This window comes from Peromyscus leucopus, chromosome 16_21 (assembly GCF_004664715.2).
Source record: "Peromyscus leucopus breed LL Stock chromosome 16_21, UCI_PerLeu_2.1, whole genome shotgun sequence".
NCBI lineage: Eukaryota > Metazoa > Chordata > Mammalia > Rodentia > Cricetidae > Peromyscus > Peromyscus leucopus.
The window spans coordinates 25,125,140-25,149,977 of NC_051084.1; the positions used below are offsets into that span (position 1 = coordinate 25,125,140).

Below are 24,838 nucleotides of genomic sequence, written 5' to 3' on the forward strand. Positions count from 1 at the left end.
GAGGAAAATTACCTGGGAGCTCATGCTTCCAGAGACCAGCATCCAATTATCTATCTTCTCCAAACAGCATTTCCAGTGTCAAATGGGGGCCTCATCCAGCCAATCAGCTCCTTCCAAGCCCCCAAGGTCAGAGAATAGTTCAGCAAGGACAAATACCACCATCATGAGTGAGACTCAAGGATAAGGCTTTGAAGAACTTTCTAGTTTTTAGAAGACTGCAATTCCACTCTGTGGCAGGCAGAACCCTAAAGAAAACCCTAGGGTTTCTGTACCCGGGTTCTTCAATCACTTATCATCTATGGACTGCTATGAAGGGCTTTTCCCCCCACCCCCAAGGTAACTGAGCTCTAACTCAGCTGGCCAAAGACACGGCCATTATTTGTGTGTGCCTAGTCAAATCAAGGAAGATGTTTAAAAGCTGCGTCTCTTCCAGCTGGGTGCAGAAGATATCTCAGAGGAATTAGAAGCATAGGCAGATCTCAAGTGCTAAGAGTCACGTGAGCTGAATGTGGTAGACTCTGGGAGCTGAACGCTATGCCCAGCTGCCAAGCCGCAAAGGGGCAGAGAAGACGGTCTTGTACAAGAAACCGAGTGAAGCAACTACCTGAAGGAGCTTGTGCGTGGCCCCTACTCCAGATGAGAACTCAGCCTGGCCAATGCCTTAATCTCTCTTTCATGAGACCCTGGGCAGAGTGACTCTGGCTGCTTTATACAATGGGGCTAATAAATGGGTGTCTGAAGCTGTTAAGCTCTTGGCAAATCATTACACCATAATAGTAATAGAAAATTCAGCTGGGTGTGGTGGCGCACACCTTTAATCCTAGCACCCTGGAGGCAGACAAGGCAGATCTCTGAGGCCAGCCTGGTCTACAAAGCGAGTTCCAGGATAGCCAGAGATACACAGAGAAACCCTGTCTAAAAAAAGAAAAAGAAAAAGAAAAAAGAAAAGAAAAGAAAGAAAAAGGAAAAAAAGAAAACCCGTATGTACTAAGATTACTGGATGTAAGAATAATCTGTCACTAGGGAGGGGCTGGCCAAAAGATAAAGCCAGGATAGTAAAAGAAGCCCAGAGATGAATTTCCATAATGAGTTTCTAATCCTAGGATCTAGCCAAGCATGGAGCTGGTCCCAGTCGCAAATGCTCAGATATGTTTTCAATAAAATAATGTTACTATTGCAGCTTGAAATAATTGACCTTTTGTCATAGGAAAAGAATCTCAGAAACTTCAAAATGTTCTTCAATAGAACCTGAACTAAGACCCAACTTGATAGGCTGGGTTTTCACTTAAATTGAAAAGGGCAGCTGTCTATTCTAACAGAAGGAATACTTCTCAGCCACCACAGGAATCTTGAAGGAGGCTTTCACAGGCTTAATTTCTCAGAATTAAAGCAATTTTAAAGAAGAAAGATATTTCAATCCAACAGCAAAGATAGTCTTTCAAATTTGTGATTTTTTTTTTTTTGCATCCATGAATTTAACCCACCACAGGTCAACAATATAATTTTTAAATTGTCTGTATTTGATGCACACCGAATCTGCATTACGTTAGCAATGCAGTATAACAATTACTCACTTAGAATGTATCTTGTGTCAGGTAATAAGCAATCTAGCAACGGTATATAGTACACAGGAAGCTGTGCAAAGGTTGCTCATGAATACCATACCATTTTACATAAGGGGTTAGTAATCCAGGCTTTTTTAACTGGCGTGGAGGTCCTGGAGCCAATCCCCGAAGGCTATCAAGAGATAACTGCATCTTCTCCAGGTCTGCATGGCCTGGCACCAAAATATCGCGATCATACATTCTAGATGCTAATATGGACACATGCTAGCATACGTCCTCACAGTGACACATATAGAGACATGTGCAAAGGCCAAAAAGAGCAGTCGAATGTTCCACTGTTGAGCTTTTAACAAAATTCAAGAATTAAGTTATCTTTATACTGGAGAAACAAGGCATATAATGCTGAGGCTGGTGCTGAGTTACAAAAATAAACATAACTCAACAGATACTTTGCAACAGCCCTGTGTGTGAAGGGAGCAATAACATTTCATGATGATTTTTTTATGAGTACTTAAAAGTGTATCATCTTCGCACAATTACTATGGCTCAGAGTTAAGCTTTTTAGTGAGATCAGGAGATGATTGAGTATTGGTTTCATGCTCATAATTATCTATATCTTATCACATTGACCAGTCCTGAAAATTACAATGGTATTCTGCTGTTGCTTGAATGTGAAATGTCCCCTCCCTGGCCTGTCCAGTCTGACAGATCCAAAATGCAAATTAGTTGATATTCTGTGACATCTAATCTAGGGTTTGGGTAAGAGCTGTGACATCTGCCACCCAATGGGTCACCAGGGTTGACGCAGCTGCTCTGGGTGGCTAGCTGGCTGATCCCTTCTCTTCCCCATCACTTCGTGTATCCCTCTCCTGAAGCAGCATGCTAAGCAAGGAAGCTAACCTTCTTCTATGGAGAGGAACCATTCTTCTGTCAATGGAACATGAGAAGCTGCACTTCCCTGCTAGAACCAACTAACAGTCTCTCAAAAGCCCAGCATGGCACGATTGCTTGGTGGAGAGGGACTCCATTAGGTTCCTTTATCAATCTGTCAGTTCCTTCATGGAAATGTAATCAGACATGGAATTTATGAGGTATAGGGGGTTAAAAAACATTGTTTTCCCTAATTCTAGCTTTAAAGTAATTTTTGGATCTAATGATCTATTAATAATATGGAGATGGTGGAATAGCCCAGACAGAAGATGAAAATGGGTGAGAAACACCCTTTTCCAGTCTGGGTATCTTACAGGGATAGAACCAGACAGCTTGGTGAATGGCAGATACACAGTTGTGTGTTTGAACGCTGATTCACAGCCCTAGAGGCACCTGAAGAGTGTGGAATAGAGGCCAGAATCCTATCAAGAGACCCAAAGTCAAAAATTAGACACTCCAGACGGATGGAGAAAAGTGATACTGGTCATACACTTCCTAGGAATACTTTTCTGTATGTACATTCTGCATTCATTAAAACAATAATACACATACATACATACACACACACACACACACACACACACACACACACACACACACACACACGGCACGGCACGCACACGCGCGCCCCATTGGACCATCACTTAGAAAAATGTAATAGAGTTCTTTTGTAAAAGAGCTTAGTGTTCTGTTAAGTTTAATATACATTTTAGATTTTCACTCTCTGGGATGCTTTCAGCAGTGAGTGTGACCAGACCATCCCTCATACCAAGGTCTTAACCTCACTTCGGCTGCCCCCACTTCTAGCTTCTCTACAATCTCTCTCCAAGTCCCAAACTTTCATCACAGCAGAGCCTGCCCGGAAGAATGGGAGCGTGCACATACAGCCTGCCCCATGGACCGGAACAAAACCATTCCGAGCACATGTGTTATTCTGTGTTCCCACACCTGGTCCGATGGATCCAACCACCTTAGCCTGGACTTGGCCCAGGTCTCCAATCAGAAGTCCAAGGCCCATGCACACACAGTTCATGCCCTCTGCAGACATGATGCAGTGAAGGAGAGCAGACAAGTGGGTTCTCAAGCAGAGCTTTCAGCAACTGCTCAAGCCATCTCAGTATTCCCCTCATTGCCAATCTCTAGAACCAGCTTCTCCCAGAGCCTGGAAAGCTCTTCCAGACATATCACCTTTCCAGTCATGAGCATTGAAACGATCTGGTGCGGCGTCACGTAGAGCACTCTGCTTACTCACAGAAGGGAAGAGGGGTGTGTGTGCTGATTCAGGCTCATAGCTCTTTTCCTTAAAACTCGCAACTCTTTCCACTATGAGTCATGTGTAATCTGAAGAATGGGTCTTTGCGCACGCGCGCACACACACACACACACACACACACACAAAATAACAGCTTTCTGCATTCTTGTTTGTTATAGATTTAGCGATTTAATTTGGCTTAACCAGACACCTGGTTTACCTTTAGTTATGAATTTCTACCAAAGTCTACCAAAATAATGATAATAAGAATAAAACATTAAAGAAGGGAAAAAGAAAACCACCTAAATATTTAAATGCCTTTTATGGGGTTACAGAATTGAGGGATAAAAGAGAGACATGTCTTCAAAATGCTGAATTAACAATCTGCCTGAAGCTGTTTATTTCTCTTCTGGGCATCTGAGTATCATGTCTATTTATTTTCTTTGCTATGATCCTAATCAGAGACACCACATACCACCCACTGCTCCAACTTAATGAGGACAAGAGAAACCAGATGAGTATTCCAAACCAGTGTCTTAAGCCAAGGCATTCATAACAGCAGGTGATCTAATTATCTTATACTGATTTCTGACATTACAACCCAATTACATATTTCAAAGAAACTCTAGAATGAGCTAACTAATGTGCTTTCCAGTGTAATGGGATGCTATTTGGACTAGAAAACATGGCTCCCATATCTCAAAGCATATGAAGAAAACTAGGGTGCAGACATCAAATTTTATTATGCTCAGTGAATGAAACAAGAAGCCCGATTATGTTTGAGGCTGCAAACACCAGCCAGTGGGAAACAGGGAAAGGGAAATAAATCCAGATAAATTCAATCAGGAAAAAAAAGTTCCACAAATTTTAATTATCACAGCCCTGGTTATATAATCCCAAAGCAAAGTTTGGAAAGTATACAAAGAAATGATAGCTGGACTTGGGTGAGGTCCAAGGTGTGGTGAGCATTCTCAAAACTACTATTTTAAGCTTGTTCGCTCCAACACAAGGAAGAACATTCAGCGAAGCAACATTTCATTACCACGATGTAAAAGTTCACTTAAGAGCGAAAGGATTTAAAGTTTTAATTGGAAAGACTTTCTGGTGCTGTGAAAGGAACAGGCAATTCCAAGACTGGCCAGCTCATGTTTGCATCAGCCGTGGTCATTCCACCTACCTCATGGAAGTCCTGCTGAGTTCCAAAAGCATCCTTTGGCCAAATGGCAGCCCTCTGGTCTACTCTACAAAATATAAAGGAAAATTATGTCTATTTGAAAGAACCATTTCAACAACTCACGTTTGAAGCTCGTGGCTACAGATCTGGCCATGTTCCTGTTGGAAATCCCAAGTGGCACTCTACCTATCGGAGGGTAACATTTAACCTCCTTCAGTGGTCTGGAATGCAGAGTGGGTGAGCCCCGCCAGCCTCTCTGACCCTGGTGCTCTCCGTTGTTTCTCTGGCCCCACTACTCAGTCACCCTGGCCACCTCTGTTCCCTGAGCATAAGATCCCTATTCTATTTCAAACCCTGCACCTCCAGCCACCCTGGGTCTGGGATGCTTTACCCAGATCTTCACACAACTGGCTCTTGTCATACAATCATGAGCTCAGCTCACATATCCCCTCTCTGAGAAGGCCCTCTTACCTTCCTCTTGCTGGTATATGCAGTGCCTAACAATAGAGAGACCACTGTAATAAGTAGAAGGAATGGACCCATCCCCATGGTTGCCCTGTGACCTCCACATGTGTACTCTAGTACCCCCCCCCCTCTCTCTCTCTCTCACACACACACACACACACACACCATAGTAGACACCAAAGTAGACACACACACTCACAAAAGTTTTGTCCTATCACTTAATTTACACAACAAATGTTACAGTCATTGCTGGCTAGATAGCGAAGCTGAGTTTTGCCATAAAGATCTCCCAATAGAAGAAAAAGGACCCGAAGCAAGGCACATGACTTGGAGTCCCATGCTTTTAGTTTAAGAACAAAACAAGAAATCCTACTCCTGATAGATGCTCGGGTCGAAATCCAGACTTGTCAAATTCTATGCCCAATGGCATATGTTAGGCCACATTCAAGTTTTTCTCCAAGAGTTCCTATGTTATTATATAATAAACAAATTACAGTTTTTATTAAAAAGGCCAGCTGTCTTAATGAATATGGTGTCAGATGTTTAGTCCATAAGTTACTCATTTTAAAAAGACTTATTTGCAGACATAATCATTTATTACCAGCATGCTGAGTCAATCTGAATATTAAAGACAAAACATTCTCTGAATGGCTACCACGGTTAATGAGTTCAGCACGTCATGACCCACTCAATAACGTACACTGAGCAACACCATAGGCCTAACTTCTTCAGGATAGTAAGTGAGATTTTCTTTCTAACTACGAGTTGGGCTAATCGTGCCAACAATTGGCTTCCAACAGCATCTAAAGCAGAGGCCAAACACAAAGGCAGTGAAGAGCACGTTGAGAATGCTTTCCACATCTGCACAGGACCAGCATCTTCCTCCTATAGTCATCAGAAGACCGGGGCCCAGTCACCAGGTTAAGCCCAGGCAGCCACGGTGAGCAGAGAGTAAGGAGGACTTGCAGGCTCACCTGCCCCACATCCTTCAGTCCCCTGAGGCACCAATATGGCAAGGTAGTAAAAGGACTCTTGGGGACAGGGATTAAGCCTTCCCATCTTTTCAAAACTTTGAATGGGTCCTGAGTTCTTTCTCATCTACAGTGGTTCACCAACTACACTCCATGGTTGCTGTAAACCAAGGGAAGCAGGAGTGTGGTGTTTCTAAGATTTATTTTAAATCGTGGGTACATGTGCCTGTAACGGGAATGTGCACACGAGTGAAGGGTACAAAGAGGCCAGAAGACATTGTTGCAACCTCTGGGGACTGGTGCTACAGGCAGATGTGAGTCATCTGACATGGACGCTGGCTTATCTTTCAGCTTAACAAAACTTTATTAGAAAAATATGCCCTTAGTCACCATAATTACATAATGATTCTAGTGTGGTGTGTTATGTGACTCTAGACTCCCTTGGCTGTTTTTATACAGTTGGCAGTAACAGTAAGCATTACTGATGAACAGCCCTTCATATCCTATGAGGTAGCAATTACTATCTTCTTTAGAACTAGCCAGGTAGAAGACAAAATCACAGACAAGTCATAAGAGTTGGGCTTTAGCTCATTGGCAAAGCCCTTGCATGGCAAAGGCCCTGGGGTTTGGCTCCTGGGCCTGATGAAGAAAGTAAAAAACAGAAAGTCATGAGGAACATGGAGAAGCACCAGCAGAGACAAGAAGCTAACCAGGACTCGTTCTGTAGCTACCAAAGACAAAAAAGTTTTAGGAAAGCAAATTGTCAAGAGAAATTCAAGACTTCACCAGCCCTCGTGCGTCGGGCTGGACAGGCCAGGTGATTTAATCAAATTTCTTCATTTAACCCTCAAGAGCACCACATGCGATTAGCATTATTACACACGCCGACCCCATAGGAGGAAGGGCAGCTAAATAATTTCATTATTCATTGAACAAGTATTTAGTAAGCATCGATTCTATCCCATAATCTAGATCAGGTGCAGGGAGAGGGCAGTGCACAGAAAATCTACTGTCACAGAATCTGTATGTCCTTTCCTTTTGAAGCTTTCTACTTTCATGTGTATGGATGTTTTGTCTGCATGTATGTCCATGTACCACATGTGTGCCTGGTACCCACAGCGGTCAGAAAAGGGCATCATCAGAGCCCCTAGGGCTGGAGTTACTGGTTGCTAGCCATCCTGTGGGTGGCTAGGAATCCAACTGGGTCCTCTGGAAGGGCAGCCAGTGTTCCCAACTGCCAAGCCATCTCTCCAGCCCTAGGCCCTGTATTTTCACCAAAGGAGAGAGGACATAAAAAAAATAAACAAGCCAACCATGACCTATGACTCACCAGATGCCAGGATCAAAGGAGGAAAGAAAAGCAAGACACGGAATCCAGGACTCTCAGGAGAACTCGTCAACCCCCACAGCCAGCAAGTGCCAATCACCCAGAGACAGGGAGAATGACAGCCTGACCTAAGAGCATTAAAGGTCACAGTGAGGAGGAGAAAGAAAGAAGACGACTCGCTGGAAAAGCTCGGTAGTAACTGAGGAAACAAGAATGGAGCGGAGTTCAAGCCTCCCTCCCCCACACCCTTAAGATACTGCTCCAGCCATGTACGGTCCGCCAATACATGATACCTGCTCCACAGTGAAACGCTCCACCCAGTTCTACTACCTCCCTCCATCCACAACTGCGGGCGAACGGCTACAGGCCTCCATCAAACCCATGCTTCTGGAAGGCAAAGATGGGCAATGCAGAACTCGCTGCCAACCCCATCACAACTTTGACTCCTAGCCAAGGCCTAGGCAAAGGGTCATGCAGCGTGTACTCCTCAGAGCCTGACAGTAGTCCGCCACACCGATGCCTCATTCATCACAGACACCATCACTGCGGTCGCGACTGTGGCTGCCACCGTCACCATTCACTCCCACCCTCATTGCCACCATCAGCAGCATTACCATTACAGAGACCGTCATCACTAAGAGCATCACAACCAACACCTCCAACATCGCCATGAGCAACATATCCACCATCGCCACCAGAAACATCGATACCACCACAAGCAATACCTCCAACCTCACTATGAGCAACACCACCACTGTTACCACGAAGTTACCACTACTGTTAGGCTTCTACCATCAGCACCTAAAACACCCCTATCACCATGATTCAGTAAAATAAAAATACTAATACTCAAAATAAAAACACTTCAATAGAGAAATACAACAGGAATTAATTGCGTGCTGATGTTAAAATGGTTTCTGCCCAGAATCTGCGCTTGTGAGCATGTGGACAGCCCACCGAAGGGCAGCTTTAAAGACTGGCGTTCCCATGTTGCTGGATCCCTGAAGCATGTGCTGAGTCAGGCTGCACGGCCATCCGCAGCGGGCCTCTCTGGGGAGGTGTACGGGAATTCAAAACAGCAAAACCAACTAAGCACTAAAATATTTTTCTTGGCCCCATGACAATGTCCAACCACAGGATGCGATAATTTGTGAAAGAAAGGTTATATTTTAGCTCAGGATTTTATTTTTAAAATCAACATTTTAACTATAATTAGCAAACAGTAGAGTCCTGTCTCAATCAACAAAAAGCTTCCATCTAGCCAGCGGCTGATAGCAGCTAAAATCCTGTGAACTTTATCTCTCTCAAGCCCAACAGCCAGTATGTTCCCAGTACTTCAATTTCTTACCGCAAATAACCTGTTTATCTGTCCCCTCTCTGCTCCACACCCTCCACCCCCACTGCCGTCTTATGCAAAGCTACTATCATCTCTCCCTGGAATAACAAAGGCTTCCTTTTGGTCTTCCTACCCTTCCTTCCCCAGAGCACGCCACACACCAGATCTGGCCACTCACTGCCCTCTGTCCACTGCACTCCAAGAGTCCAGTTCTGAGAAGATCTACTAAGGATTCACCAGTGGCTGTCGAATGAGCTAGCCAGCACGGGCGGGAAGAGTAAAGGACGAACATCTAACGGTGTTCCGAAGACTCCCCAGAGGAGCACTCCCCAGAGGAGCACTCCCCGGAGGAGCACTCCCCGATGCTCACGGTGTCTTGGGACATCTGAAGGATTTTGCCTTGCCCACCCCTTCGCCCTCCACGAATGCCCTGCCCCATCTGTGCTGTGGTTAAAAGGGCATTCCTCCAGTTCCTCACACTGACTGTGCTCCTTCCAAGCTCATGCCTTCAGGCAGGATGTCCTTGTGCCTAACCACACTCCTCCTTCCCAACCTTCTTTGTCTCTGAATTAACTCATTTGTCCTTTAGATACCACGTATGTACCTCCCAATCATGTCTTCCTTTTATGTGAATTGTTGAGTAGACATAGGAAACTACTCAACTCATAATTCTACATTTTTACAATCACTTAATAGTCACTTACTTTTGATGGTAAGCTCTGTGGGGCAGGAATCAAGATTTTGGTATAGAATAGGTATGCACATATTGATAACAAAGTATTCATCTCTGAGTCCTGAACAGCTGCCAATTCTGATAAATTACCAAGTGTGCATAACCCGTGTTCCTTCCTCTCCCTGAGGCACACCAGCAAAGTCTGCAGGCTGCAATGGCTCTCACTTCCACAAGCAAGCAACATTTCTTCCCTGAGAAGACTAAGGACTAGCCAGCACCTGACTAATCCGTAATGCAAAGAACCTGGGCAGAAAGAGAGGCAGTTAAGCACCTAACTGTGTTCAGAACACTTCACCGTGAAGTGGGCCTCAGGACTGAACAGGGCCGACCTCAGATCTCATCTCAAGATTTGAGGTATTCCACTGACTTCAGTAAGCCTCTGGATCAGGAAGCAGCACTTGGGATGCAGGAATGTATACTGGTGGGATGACTGTCGTTTCCTGAAACTCTTTTGAAAACAAAAGGTCTATCCCAAGAGGGCAACCCTGAGCACAACATTCTTCACATCACACAATAGCTCTAGATGTAGACACAGACAAGATGCCAGGAAACGCCAGCCCTATTATATTAGCAACGCTCACCACCCTTGGCACCAGCATTATAAAGGTCTAGAACACACCAAAGACATTCTCTTACTTATCTAGTCTTAACTATATGTATCCTGCTTGGGGCCATGTGCAAATAAATGCAGGTGCCACAGAAGCCAGAAGAAGACATCAAGTCCCCTGGAGCTGGAGTTACAGGCAGTTGTGAGCTGCCCAACATGGGGACTAGAACCTGAATTTGGGCCTTCTGCAAGAACAGCCAGCTCTCTTACCTGCTGAGCCATTTCTCCAGGCCTTCTTATTGGTTCTTTATAAACTTCCGAGCTAAATCATGAAGATCAAATAGCAGAGGTTTCAACTTGAAAGACACCAAGTTTGAAAATTATCACAGACTGACACCCACACATAGAAAAATTAGAAGTCAAAAGACAGATGTTCATCAACTGACTGGGAACTCATACATCTGCTTGTCCAGGTCAACAAATTCCTCTTGAGGGGACGAAGATGTCCTGGCTAGACCCAGGATGCTGATCCCCTAATAACACGCACTCCCAGTAACTAAGGACTCAGGCCCCACCTTACAGTTTCATGGAGATTAGGGTCATCCACTATAATAAAACAGGGATAGATTTGATTTACTCTAGGCCTCCTAAATCAAAATGTCCAGAGTTATAGAGTGGTAACCAAGCAATTCCGGGGATTCCTAATAAGAAAGCATTATCCTAAGAGCCCAGGGGCAATAGCCCAGTAGGTGACCAGTGCCAGGCAGACTCTCTGTTTCTGGCATGGCCTCCCAGGGGAACACAATACTCGCGAAAGAGAGATTTTTTTCCTGAAGGCATTCAGGAAATCCTCAAACACAAGATACCTCAGCTTCCTTGGAATAGATATACCCCTCATGTTGGTGGACTAGAACAGACAACAGAAGGAACCAGGACCACACCACTACCCGGAGCAGAAGAGAACAGTGATCCGGGACCTCCTGGCCAGCCTCAGGAGCAGCAGAGGGGAAGAGGGCAAGTAGCTGTGGATGTGGCTGAAAAGAACCTCTGAGTGGGGTTCACTCGGCCTTCCTTGTCCTGTTGATCTGGACCTATCTCATAAAGAACAGATCTTGGTTTAGGGTCAGTCTGAGAGGCCAGGGTGAGTGAGCAAAGAATCCAGGCAGAGCAGTCCCCACCTCCCTGTAACTCTGTCTCCCTCGAATTTGACAAGGCACACCAAACTCGTGTTTGTGGTTATCACACAACTAGTGCTTAATTCTCTTCTTTCTCCAGCTCCTGGTTCTCCTGAGGCCAAGTCACCCAACACTGGCTACCCAACACATTCCATCCCTAGCCCACATTTTCTGAAAGCAACTTCCTTTTCTACGCCATCTGGTCTCATTTGGATCCATTAGTTTCTTCTCCCTGGAAGTTGATATTTAAGCCATGGTCATGTTTGAATACTGGGTCCCTAGTTGGTGAACTGTTTGGGAAGGATTAGGAGGTGTGGCCTTGCTGGAGGACTTGTGTCACTTGGGGGTGAGCTGTGAAGTTTCAAAAGACCTAGTCTCAATGTGCTCTCTGCCTCCTTCTTGCAGTTCAAGATGTGAACTCTCAGCTGCTGCTCCAGCTGCCTGCCACCTCCACTCCACCATCATGGACTCTGACCCTCTAAACCATAGGCCCCAAAATAAACTCTTTCTTCTATAAGTTGACTTGGTCGTGATCTCTTAGCACAGCTATAGAAAAGTAACTAATTAGCACCAATGAAAAGCTCTTACCACTGATCTCCAAATGTGGCACCTCAGAGGTCAGTTCCCTATCACTGAGATGCCAGAACTCCATGAATCTAGCCTGATCCCTTTCTACCTGTAGAGCCAGACAATTTGTCCCTAGGAAGCTAGCCTCATAGTCTACCATCAGACCCTGTTTCTAGATTCATCTCTGTTGCTGTGATAAAAATACTCTTACAACCTGTGGTACAAAAGTTTATTGGGCTTCAATTTCTAAATGCACGCATGCTGCCTACATGTTTATGCTCAGCTAGCTTTTTGTACTCTTACATTTCAGGGGCCCAGCCCAGCCTATTCATGCATAAGGCGGGTCTTCCTGCCAATCACAGCAATCAAGATAACCCCCCATAGACATGTTCATGTGCCAACCTAACCTAGGGAATTTTTCAGTTGGAGCTCTCTTTGCAGGTGATGCTATGTTTCATCATGTTGAAAGTTAAAACTAGCCAGCACAGATCATCAGTCCTTCCTATTGTTTTCAGAGAACATCAACTCATCTTCCTCTCCACACAGATTAACAATGCCAAGAAACAACCACGTGGACAGGACAGCCTAGGGATACTTGGCTCCCACTAACAAGAGCAGCATGACAGGCAGAAACTATATAATCGGACCACATTCCTTGACATTGACTTTTCCAAGTGCCACTACCACCACCAAGGACCACTTTTCCCATGTGTGCTCCATACAAATGTTTTTGGATTTATCGTCCATTCAAGTTGAGGGGGGAAAAAAAATCAAAATCATTGGAACCTCAACTAGCAAAGCAAGAAATTCAACCAGTACCAAGATAATCATAGTTCTTTATTCACCCAAAGAGAAATTAAAAGTCTCACTTAAGGATGTACAGAAGAGTAGAGCCATGATCTGGGCTCTGTAAGAGATGTAGGCAGAAGCAGGGCAGGTATCCCCACACAGAGCCTATGATAAGGGAACATAATAAAATGTGAGTCACAGGACCATGAAGGGCCACCTAGACTGGAAGGTTTTGCCTACCTAGGAAACAATAAGCATCTTAATGTATATCTCATGAATACAAAGAGAATCACTTGCTCCAAAATATTACAGTAAGCATCTATACTGTTTGAAGTGACAAACCAAAGAACTCTTGAGGTCGACCAGATGGCTAACTCAAAACTGAATATATTTTCAATGTAGAGATTTATGTTTGAAAAAGAGGAAAAATACATGGAAAGTTGGGATTGAAGACCTAGGCTCTGAGGTAGGGGTAGAATTAAACAGGAGGGAGAAGAGGGCTGATAGTAATAAGAGGGGTGTGGGTAGAATATAGGTCTGTCCTGTGGAGCTGGAAGGAAACCTCGATGAGGATGAGGATGTGCTCACCAGAGGACCACCAGTATCAGTGAGTTAAGCACCTGCTACAAGCTGGAGTTGGAGCAAAACTGTGCGTGCAATCTCTCATTTAAACCTTAACAACAGTAACCTCTTCATTCCCTTGTTAACGGATTCTATCCAAGATAGAAGCAGAGCTAGAATTAGCATTTAGGTCTCTACACTGCCAAGGCCCTTCTTTTCATAGCTTGGGGCCTTGGATAGATTTCCCTAGGCCCTTCCCAGGGACTCCTTTATGTGAGTTGGGGTTTATTCATTAGACTGAGTGTGACCAAAATTTTTCTCATGTGTCAAGGCCAACTTCAAGGCATTGTCTAAAAAGCCTCGAACATTTAGCTTATCCTGCTTCTGCTTCTCAGCCTCTCACCTCCAGACCCCACTCACTTGAAAGGACCTCGGAATTTCCTTTGTTTTTAGCACCTGCAGGGTACTGGGTGCTTCGTCATGACTCTGGGTTATTGGACTTCTCCAGAGACTCAAAGTTACTCAAGGGTATGAGAAGAAACTTCCTCTGATTTGACCCACGAAGTAAAGCACTCAGAGAAATGGATGACCAGGCTTACAGACTCTGATTTTTAACATCATCTGACCCCACATAAAAACCATCTTTAATATTTACTTTCTATTCCTAACTAAGCTAAATCATAAAAGCCATAGTTTCCATCAAAATTCTACTCTAAAAGCAGAAGAAACAGACAGCTTACTGGTTAAAAACATGTGCTGCTCTTACAGAGGACCTGAGTTTGGGTCCTAGCACCCATGTCAGGCTGCTCATAACCTCCTGTAACTCCAGTTCTAAGGGATCCAACATGCTCTTCTGACCTCTGCAGGTACCCACACACACGTGACTCTCTCTCTGTCTCTGTCTCTCTCTCTCTCTCTCTCTTTCCCCTTCTCTCTCTAACACACACACACATATGATTTTTTAAATAAAAATAAATCTTTTAAAGTAAATGTGAATGAGAGTATATCATAAAATCAGCAACTACAAAATTAAGTGGGACAAAACACACAGCAATGTTATGTATAACGTGTTTTAAAGATACACACACACTTAATCCTTCAAAACCCCAATCCAGCACAGGCAGCTATGGACTAAAGAAAAAAAAAATACAAAGAGTAGATGAAAGGGAGCTTTGTATGTTATTGTATATAATGTAGTATTTATTTTACACCTTAAAAAGAGACAACTTTGTTGACAAGAGTAGCCATGGCATCACTGAGAAGGTGAGAAGTAACCTTCCTGGTTTCCAAGTGGCCGTGACCACAGCCCTGAAGCAGCTGTCCAGCATCCTCACTTGGGTTTCAGCTCACACACGCTTCTGTCTCCTTTGCTCCTGAATCTATCCCACATTAAGCTGACACGGCTTCCAAAACTTTCAGACGTCAAGGACAACATGTTCTTTCTCCTGGAAATACTTTTAATCATGATACCTAAGCTTATAAAACATGTTCCTTAGGGGAATTGGATGTTCACATGCTTATTTCTGGAAACTAAGGCTGTTCGTTTTAGACATAAGTGAACCCATCTTGTGGTAATTATCCTGCTGCTGTGATCATCGGCCTGCTTGGTGCTTTCTCACCTTGAACAAGCACATGGATACGTATAAGTGTCCTGGGGTGGTGGGGCTGGATTCTTGGTGGTCCTGTCTACTCCGGGGCTGGTTTGAAAGTCAAATCTGAATACAGCAGGAACTCGCCTTCACACACAATTCCTTTTTAGATCAACAGTGAAATGGTAGCAAAAAAAGCCTAAGCGGACATTCCAACAGCCGTTCTATATAAATGGTAAACTTACAAGACTTTAACGCCTGGGCGATTTTCTGCATTTTCCAATGTTTCAGTTATTATTGTTATTATTGCTGTCAATGTCATCGTGAATAAAAAATGCCTCTGAGCTTCCCTTTTGCCTTGTCACTAACCACTGTCAGGTGAAAGTGCTAACAATGGCTGGGTGGTGGTGGCGCACGCCTTTAATCCCAGCACTCGGGAGGCAGAGGCAGGCGGATCTTTGTGAGTTCGAGGCCAGCCTGTAGAGAGCGAGATCCAGGAAAGGCGCAAGGCAAAGCTACGCAGGGAAACCCTGTCTCGAAAAACTAAAACTAAAAAAAAAGAAAGAAAAAAAGAAAGTGCTAACAATGTAGAAAATGGCCCAGGATGGGTTTCTTAGAGGAGGAGGAGGAGGGTAAGGAAGAGGGGAGCAGAAGATGCCAACAGGGTTTCCATCCCCTGATAATCACGCATCTTCTTCTTCATCAGTCCACGAATTTGGTGTGGGACTCTGTTCTCCGGGACAGAGAGGGGGAATGACTTTTATCACTTGTGTCAGCAAGGACGCCTTCTTAAACTACTGTCCATCTATGTCTAAGATTTTACACAGCTCAAGCACTGAGCATTTTCAATGTGAGGACCAAAAGAGCCTTTAAAAAAAATCACCAGAACTAGCTCTTTATATTAGAAGAGAGGTGCTGTGGATATCACTCTATATAAATAAAACACTGATGGCCAGTGACCAGGCAGGAAGTATAGGCGGGACAAGGAGAAAGGAGAATTGGGGAAACAGGAAGAAGGGGGAGAGACAGACTGCACCCATGACCAGGACAAACAACATGTAAAGACGCCAGTAAGCCACCAGCCACGTGACAAGGTATAGATTTATAAAAATGGGTTAATTTAAGATATAAAAACAGTTAGCAAGAAGCCTGCCACGGCCATACAGTTTATAAGTAATATAAGCATCTGAGTGATTATTTTATACGTAGATTGTGGGACTGCGGGGCTTGGTGGAACCTGGAGAGAAGCCCTCCAGCAACAAATGGCGCCCAACGGCTCGAGTTTCCACCTTAAACCTGAGAGAAGCCCTCCAGCAACAGAGAGGTTGGGGGGCGGGAGGAGGGAGGACGGGGGAATCCGTGGCTGATATGTGAAATTAATTATAAAATAAAAATATTAAATTAAAAAAAAAGAAGAGAGGTGTACACCTGTAATTCCAGAACTTGAGAGGGGGAGACAGGAAGCTCACTAGTTCAAGGGCACCCTCAGCTACACAGTATATTTGGGACTAACCATGGCTAATGAGACTCTTTATCAATCAACCAATAAACAAATAAGCAAAATAAAAAGGACCAGGAATTTCAGTGCATGAGCAAGGTCACCTGTAAGACCATGAATTTCTTTCTTTTTTTTTTTGATAATTTATTTTATTTGTATTTTATGTACATTGATATTTTGCGGGCAAGAGGGTGTCGGGTCCCCTGGAACTGGAATTACAGACAGCTGCCATGGGCATGCTGGGAACTAAACCCAAGTCCCTTGAAAGGGCAGTCAGTGCTATTAAACGCTGAGCCATCTCTCCAGCCCCAACCATGAATTTCTTAAGTGAAATGTTCTTTTCATCTCACCGACTGCTGCATGTTCCCAGGAGAAGGAGGAAGTGGGAAAGGCAGGAGATGGGGGTGTGCTGAAAGCAGCACACACTCAGAGGACCCTCTGGTGACCCAAGTGTGTACCGGGGAGTCTCGACACGTCGGCCCAGTCAGCTATTCGCAGTTTCCCCTTCATCCCTGCCCTTTCTCACAAAACACCAAACAAACCCCTGGCAGCTCACTAATGAGGAAGAGCATGTGGGAATGTGTAGAGTGCCTGCCCTGGGACAGTCCGCACAGGGGGGTGGCATCCTTTGTATTACTAGAAAGCTCTGTTCTTAATTGTCCTTTCTCCTTCAAGCAGAACTCATTAGGACTCTGCTCACTTCTATTTAAAAATCTCTAAATGAAAAAAAAAAAAATTAGCTATTCACACACACACACACACACACACACACACACACACACACACATTGTCTCAAAACAAAAGATAAAAGGATGTATCCCCCAAGGAAAACTAGCTGCCAAGAAAACTTCCTCTTTCCATAAAGCAACAAAGCGTTCAGCTTTTCCTTTCATGTGAAGGATCACAAACACAGAAACAGCGAAAGCCATCAAAGGCCATTCTTCTTGCCCGGGATCTTCTGAAACTGGGGACGGACGGGCAGATAAAGAAGCCAGGGAGCTGCCAGTGTAACCAGCAGCCTAATTAGCAGCAAAGCTGCTGAGAAACAGATCCTGTTTATACAGAGGAGGTCTTTAATAACACTAGAGGTTTTTAATTCCGTCATAAAATTTAATACAATATCTTAAATACCGGTGAGTTAATCACTCTCCAAAGTAAATTTACCTAGCTAAGGAAGAACTCCCCGCCCTCATTAGTATTCCCTGACATTCATAAAATCCCCCTTTTCTCACAGCTGAGGGCATATGAGACGGGCATGGGCTTTGGCGATAGAAATCAGTCAAACAGATGCATATTCATGAAGGTGCTCCACACTGATGCATATTCATGAAGTTGCTCTACACTGATTCATGGTTCTTCTCTTGGCCCTGGTACCCAGGGGAGTGAGAACCTGAGGAAACCACAGCCTCCCTGGGTTCCAAAGTGGAAAACCAGAGCTGTATTCAGTCACTGGTAGGCTTTCCAGTTCCCGGGGAAAGCAGGTCTCTGGTTGTACACATCGCATTAAGTACCAGGCCCCATGGGGCATCCAGAGTAGCCAAACGCACGCAAAGTACTCAGAGGCACCAAGGGTCCGTGTTAACATGTAAACTGCCAACTAGGCAAGGGGGCATTAAGACACGACTGGTCTGCAGGTATTATATTAGAAGTTAGCTGGAGACAGCCAGAGCTCCCAGGATGAGCAGCGGCCAGGAAGAGAAGGATTGAAGTAGACATCATCAATCAAATGCCAGGTAGCAGCATAAGTAAATGGGGAGGGATGGGCATAAAAAGAACTCTGCTCCTCAGTGCCTGCTTACCGTCTCCTGGTGGGAAGGTAAGCCCCAGACAGCCCCATTCTTGGCTGTTTGCAAACAAAGCTGAAGACTCTAGATTTTTCAATACGGACTCATAATCGTTCACAACACTGTAGGAACCACACACGTCTCCGCACTATACACATCCAAATAGGATCTCACAGCACATTTGGCCCACTGTACTGCTGAGGGATGCAGGATGGGGCCCGGGAAGGCGGATGGGCCCAGTGCAGCGAGGGGCCTAAAAAGACCTGGGGTGGCTAGGAGAACATTCCAGACAGCAACGGGAAACCTGCAAAACAAGGAGCTCGAGACAATGGCTTCAAAACTTTTAGTGAGTTCCACCTGACAAACATTTTAGGAATTGTTCCTAAAAAAAACAAAGGAACATAAACATGGTAGGCAGAACAACTCCCCCAAGATGTCTTCGCCTGCAGCCTGACCCTCCATATTATCCTGTTCCTCCCTTTGGTGCACTCACACAGGACCCAGTGCCGAGCACACCTTGACCTATGAGACCAGTGTTGTGTTAGGACACGAGTTTGTGATCGTTTGTTACACTGACGTGAGAAAACCAAGACAGCTGGTATACGTCCAGATTTTAACAAAACTATTCCTAGGTCTCAAGCTCATCCACAGCTCACCTAGATAAGGGCTCCTAATACTTGGAGCCTTGAGTACAAGCATCATGCTGTGGGTATAAAACATGGGAGGTGTGGCTAGAGCGTCTACTCTGTGGTCCCCATCAGTTCCAGGACTCCACACATCATTCCCCAAAGACTACCCTTCACACTCACCCCAAACATGAATGAATGACCCCTAAGAGGCCTTTGTTACAGAAAGATCTTGATTCCTCTGTTTTGCTTTTGCTTTTAACTTTCTCCCACCTCCAAGACAGTAGCATTTATACCTGTTGAAATTTCATCCTGACTTCCTCAGTCATTTTTGACCCAGACTAGAGTCTAGCAAATTCTGTTACTACATCATATCTCCATCAAGATTCGATTGGTGTTAGTATCACAACACCAGAGAATCAAATCAGATTACACCGCAGAACTCTTGTAACAATGACAACAGGGACTAGCAAAAAAACAAAAAAAAAACAACCCAGACGTGTAGATGACAAGAATAAAGGATGCAGGAATAAATGCACCCAGCTCTGTCCGCCTACTTTTCAAGAACACTGTCAAAACATACACTGGGAAAAATCCTGCTTCTTCAAGACATGCCAGAGAAGCTGGGTATCCACATGGAAGAGAAACGAAACTGGGACCCTCCTTCTCGCTCTATACAAAAACCAGTTCAAAATCAAAGGTCTTCAAATAAGACTGGCAGAGGCTCTGAAACTATCCAGGAAAACACTTCAAGATATAAGGCCAGGTGAGGACTCTCTGAAAAGAACTGATACCTGGGGAAACAATTACAACTGAATTATGGGAGGACATGAAATTAAAAGGCTTCTGTACAGCAAAGGAAGCCATCACCAAAGAGAGCGGACAGAATAAGAGAAAAGTTTTAGCAGCTATATACAGGACAGAGCATTAATAATCTGGAATACAAGAAGAGATAAGAATTAAATATAAAAACCCCAAACATTTCATTAATCAATGGGGACATAAGTTGACTAGGCAGTTCTCAAGAGAACACAAATGACCAGTAAATGTATGAAGAAATGTTCAACACCCTTAGCCAGCAGGGAAATGCAAATAAACACTACACTGAGATCCACATCAGTCCAGTCACCATGGCTACCATCAAGAAAAAAATGATTCAGGCTGGAGAGCTGGTTCGGCAGTTAGCAGTGTTTGCTTGCTCCTGCAGAGGACCCAAGTCTGGCTATCAGCATCTATGTGATGCCACTCACAATTGTCTTTAGTTCCAGCTCCATAGGGTCCATGGCTCTCCTCTGTCCTCTTCAGGACCCTTGCACACATACACATACGTACATACATGCGCCTGTGCACTCGCACACCACACACAAATAAAAGGAGAACAAATGCCAGCAAGCACTGATGAGGATGTGGAGAGAGAGAAACTCTCACACACCAGGAGTAGTAATGTAAACCAGAGCAGCCACTATGGAAATCGGAGTGGAGGTGTCTCACAAACCTAAAAATAAAACTAATGTGTATACCACTCCTGGAACTATACCCAAAGGACTTAAAAAACAAACAAAAACAAACAAACAAACAAAAAAGTCAGCACACCACAAAGATGCTTGCATATCCATGATTATGGCTGCACTGTTTTCAATAGCTTAGAAAGAGAATTGGCCCAGATGTCTATCAGCAGATGAATGACAGAGAAAATGCAGTACATATTCAATTTTATCCAGCCATAAAGAAAAGGAAATGATGTCACCTTTGGGAAAACAAAAGAAATTGGAGATCATGTCAAGTGAAATAAGCCAGACTCAGACAACACGATGTTTTCTCTCATAGAGTCTACATTCAAATATATATATAATATATATTTCAAATATATATAGTATATATATAACATATATATATATATATATACTCACAGCATCTATATACACACATATACATATGGTATTAAAGTAGAGGGAACTATTGGGGGAAAGAAGGGATTTAAAGGAAGGACAAGAGAGGATATTGGATGCCCTATTGGTTTTTGTTACTATGTTAAACACCACGACCTAAAGCAACATGGGAGGAAAGGGTTTATTGGGCTTACACATTCCTGTCATAGTGCATCATCAAGAGAAGCCAAGGCAGGTACTCAAAGCAGGAACCTGGAGGCAGGAACTCAAGCAGAGACCTTGGTGAAACACTGCCTGCTGGCTTGCTTGGTTACCTTTCTTAAACAGCCTAAGTCCACCTGCCTAAGGATGCTACAACCCACAGTGATGATTGACGTGGGAGGGCCCAGGCCAATTGAGAAAATGCCCCACAGCCACGCTCATAGACAATTCCAATGGAATTGGACAATGGACAATTGGACAATTCCAATGGCATTCCATGTCCCAGGTGAGGTTCCCTTTGCCCAAGTGCTAACGATGACATGGAAGGAAGAAAGACAAGCTATCACATTTTCTTACCGTGTGGAAATCAAGATTTAAATACACACATACACACAAAACCAGAGGGGGCTGTTACATACAATAAGGAAGGCACAATGGGGGTTGGCAAGATATAATGTAGAGGAGAAAATATGACCAAATTACTAGAATGATACACAGAAATAATAATGTCATAATGCATCCCACTTCATTATTTTTGTATACTAACTAAAAAAAAATAGTAATCTTTTAACAAGAAAAAAATCATCTTTTAAGTGTGAACAAGAAGATAATGATCACAACAATACCTCTACTCACATATCCCTGAGCCCAGCCATGTGCTGGGATTAACACAGACAAGGACTGTTATGAGGAATACAGGCTACCTGCCTCAAAGATATGTTTAGCCACAGATCTCATTTCACCCGTCCATCACATTCATGATCCCTGTAATATTTTGAGGTTTTTAAAAGTTCCACCAGAATGTCCCTGGGTGACACCACCACGGTTGTGACAGACGACTCCAGAGATGAAGGTTAGCAGCCTCACCTAGCAAAGAAACCCAACAGGACTGGTCTTAACTGGCCTCACATTGCTCCTGACTCCTGACTTAGCACATGACCCTGTGATTGCTCACAGCAGGGCAGTGCACAGAACATTCTGGAATGCCACCAGCTCAGAGAGCTCGACCCTGTGGAAAGGTAAAAGCGGGCCATGGAGGCCCACAGGCAGAACACATGACAGGGCGTTTGGGATCTACGGAGGGCAGCTGCATGGAGAGGAGAGAGAGCCCGCTGAGGACTGCATCACAGTCCTTAGAGAAGCCGACTGGTGACTCCGCACCTGTTTTCTCAGAATCAAGAAATAGCCTGGGAACTTTGCAGAATCTTACACACATGTCCATAGGTGTGCATCATTCTTTTCAACCATTATCTCTGAGAGTACAAATAAAGCGTAACTTGCCACTCCCAAATCATTTAAGAACGACTGCTCTACATGGTCCCTTGTGGAACCATCTAGGTCTCTACTTTCACTTCTTAGCTAGTCATGTGCAAAACGATGGCCACAGGACCTCAGTCATTTTCTGACCACAGTAAAAATATCCCAGTTAGTTTCTCAACCACACACGGAACATAAAACTGTTTGAAGTTTATTGAATGGGAGAAGCTTAGCTGCTAATACCCTTTCCCCGTCAGCCTCTGCTAAATGTCCACACCCAAAGGACCACACATGTTCCACACGCAAGCATGCATGATTTAGCTTCGGGATTGGTTGGTTTTTGTTTGCTTCATTCTATTCTGAAATATGCATGGGAACGGGTTGACCTCATTCTGGCTGAGAACAGCCTTCATCGGGCGGCTGGGGTGGGAGGATGGGGGAGCTGGTCACTGCACAGCAGAGTCAAGCCGAATGAAAAGAGGTCTGCTACAATAACCCCTCCAACAGGAGGGACAGAGGCCTCGTCAGTGAGAGTCCAGCTGTGATTTCCTGAGGTCAAGCAACAGTAAGGTCGGCAAGGACTGGAAGAAGAGTGCATTCCTACAGGAAGCAACATGGAGCAGGAAGACCCACTTTGGGTCACTGCTTAAGGGGTAAAGGTCATCACAGTGGGCAAGACACGGTGACGGGAACTTAACTGTCGTCACGTTGCATCCACAGTCAGAAGTCACACAGAAGACAGAAGTGCGGTACAGGCTCTAAGACCGGCCCTTGGTGTAAGAAGTCACTTTCTTCAACAAGGTCCCACCTTCTAAGGGTACCAAGTGTGCAAACGTATGAACCTATGGGGGACATTCCACATTCCAACCACAACAGAGTAGAACGGTTGCCGGTACCACTTGGAGAGGGGACTGCCGCCTTTGGAGCTCTCTCCCACCCTTTGGGGATCTATGCTCCTAAATTTAGGATGTTGCAACATTCTAGAGCGCTGTCACATGGTACAGGCTGTGTCTGCTCAACTTGTTCACTTAGACTGCACTGCCTTCAAAAACAAAATTCTAAAGGTCACGCGCAGGAGCACAGCCGTCCCTGTTCCCTGAGTGAGGGCAACAACAGTCGTCCTACCACAGGCTCCTACAAGACAGCTGATACAACAAGCTGCGGGATTCTGTCTTCTGTTTATTTCTAGAAGAGATTTTCCGTAGACAGCTGCCCTGCCAAGCTCCTGTCAGAGCGCCATGCCAACCTTCTGCAGGCATTTTTCCACCCACATCCTGGCTCTGGATTCAGGGCTGTCTCCAGGAGGTCTAGCGGGTCGGAAGCCAGCCCTGGGCTGCTTCGGGACCGAGGTCACTCCGTAACACTCAGCTCAGCACGGAGACTGCGCTTGCCCTGCCATAATCACGCCGCAGGTTCACATTGCAGCTCTCTTGATTTGGGCAGGATCAGGCAAGTGTCTTACTATCTCTCAGCCTTGGGTCCTCCATGCGATGGATTTTCTGACTGCCAGCTTTCTGAGTGCCAGCTTTCTGAGCTCATAAAGACCAAATGAAATCTCAGGTGAAAGCAGCTGTCTCGATGAGAATTCGAACACAACCATCACACACTGGCATCATCAGAGACCACAAATGAGCTCTAAATGTTCTTGCCATAAACCAAAAGGATGATCGAATTCCTCTCCACACGCAGACCTGCCCTCCCTGAGTCTTAGGACTTACGATCTTCAAAGCAGAAGATGAGGAAGGCCCTGGGCATGTCTCTTAACGCAACGGTTCTCCTTCAAGACCCCTTTAAGGAGCTTCTCTGACTTGAGGAATGCCAACAAAATCAGGAATCCTTGACTAGCAAGCAGATGGCAAACGTACAGGTTAGCACATCTAGGAAGCGACCCGGACGTGTGGGGTAACTTCTGAACAAAGGCTTACCTTGGCTGAGGTCGCACCGTCTCCTGGCACCTGAAGATGCTATTTTGTGGACTCTCATGAGCCGGTGTCCCCGCTCCACCCTGGCACTCTGACTGGCTGGGCACCACATGCTCTGTCTCCTACAAGACAAAAAGGCAGAGGAGCTTTCTGCACTAGTCATTTCCACAGCGCTCCTTCTTGACTGGGCTCAGCTCAGGGCAAGAGGCAGCTACAGGCACCACACTCTCCTGACTTCCATGCAGGAAGGGAGACAACTCAAGGGACAAACTTAATAGGGGTCTTTCTCCCAGCCAGTTGGTTGTCTAAGATTATAGGAGAAATGGGGTACGGAATATCATCACTTCTGAAAGTATAAGTTAGCCCCCCCAAAAAAGCTTTTTTTTAGGCATTAAATATGGCATTGTAGGGGCTATGGAGATGGCTCAACAGTTAAGAGCATGTACTATTCTTGCAGAGGACTTGAGCTTGGTTCCCAGCACCCACACCGGCAGCTCACGACTGTCTGTAACTCCAGGCCCAGAGGGATTCAGTCCTTCTAGGTTCCATAGGCACCTGTACGCATGTGCGTACATTTCAACAGAGGCACAGCCTATTAAAAAGTAAATAAGATGTGCTTTTTAAAGATTCCTGTATTTTATGTGTACGAGTGTTTTGCCTACATGTGTGTACGTATGGCA

The 24,838-nt window shown here is 44.8% G+C and overlaps 1 protein-coding gene across 5 annotated transcripts in view; it reads right to left on the reverse strand.

Annotated features, from left to right (window-relative positions):
- Fam13c (family with sequence similarity 13 member C) overlaps positions 1 to 24,838 on the reverse strand; it is a 107,656-nt gene that overhangs the window by 46,526 nt on the left and 36,292 nt on the right. For all 5 annotated transcript variants that reach the window (XM_028877257.2, XM_028877255.2, XM_028877258.2 and 2 more), the window contains 2 exons: positions 24,162 to 24,280; positions 4,925 to 4,988 (listed from right to left, as the gene is read on the reverse strand). In XM_028877257.2, the coding sequence (XP_028733090.1) occupies positions 4,925 to 4,988; positions 24,162 to 24,280 (183 nt within the window). The remainder of the gene's footprint in view (positions 1 to 4,924; positions 4,989 to 24,161; positions 24,281 to 24,838) is intronic.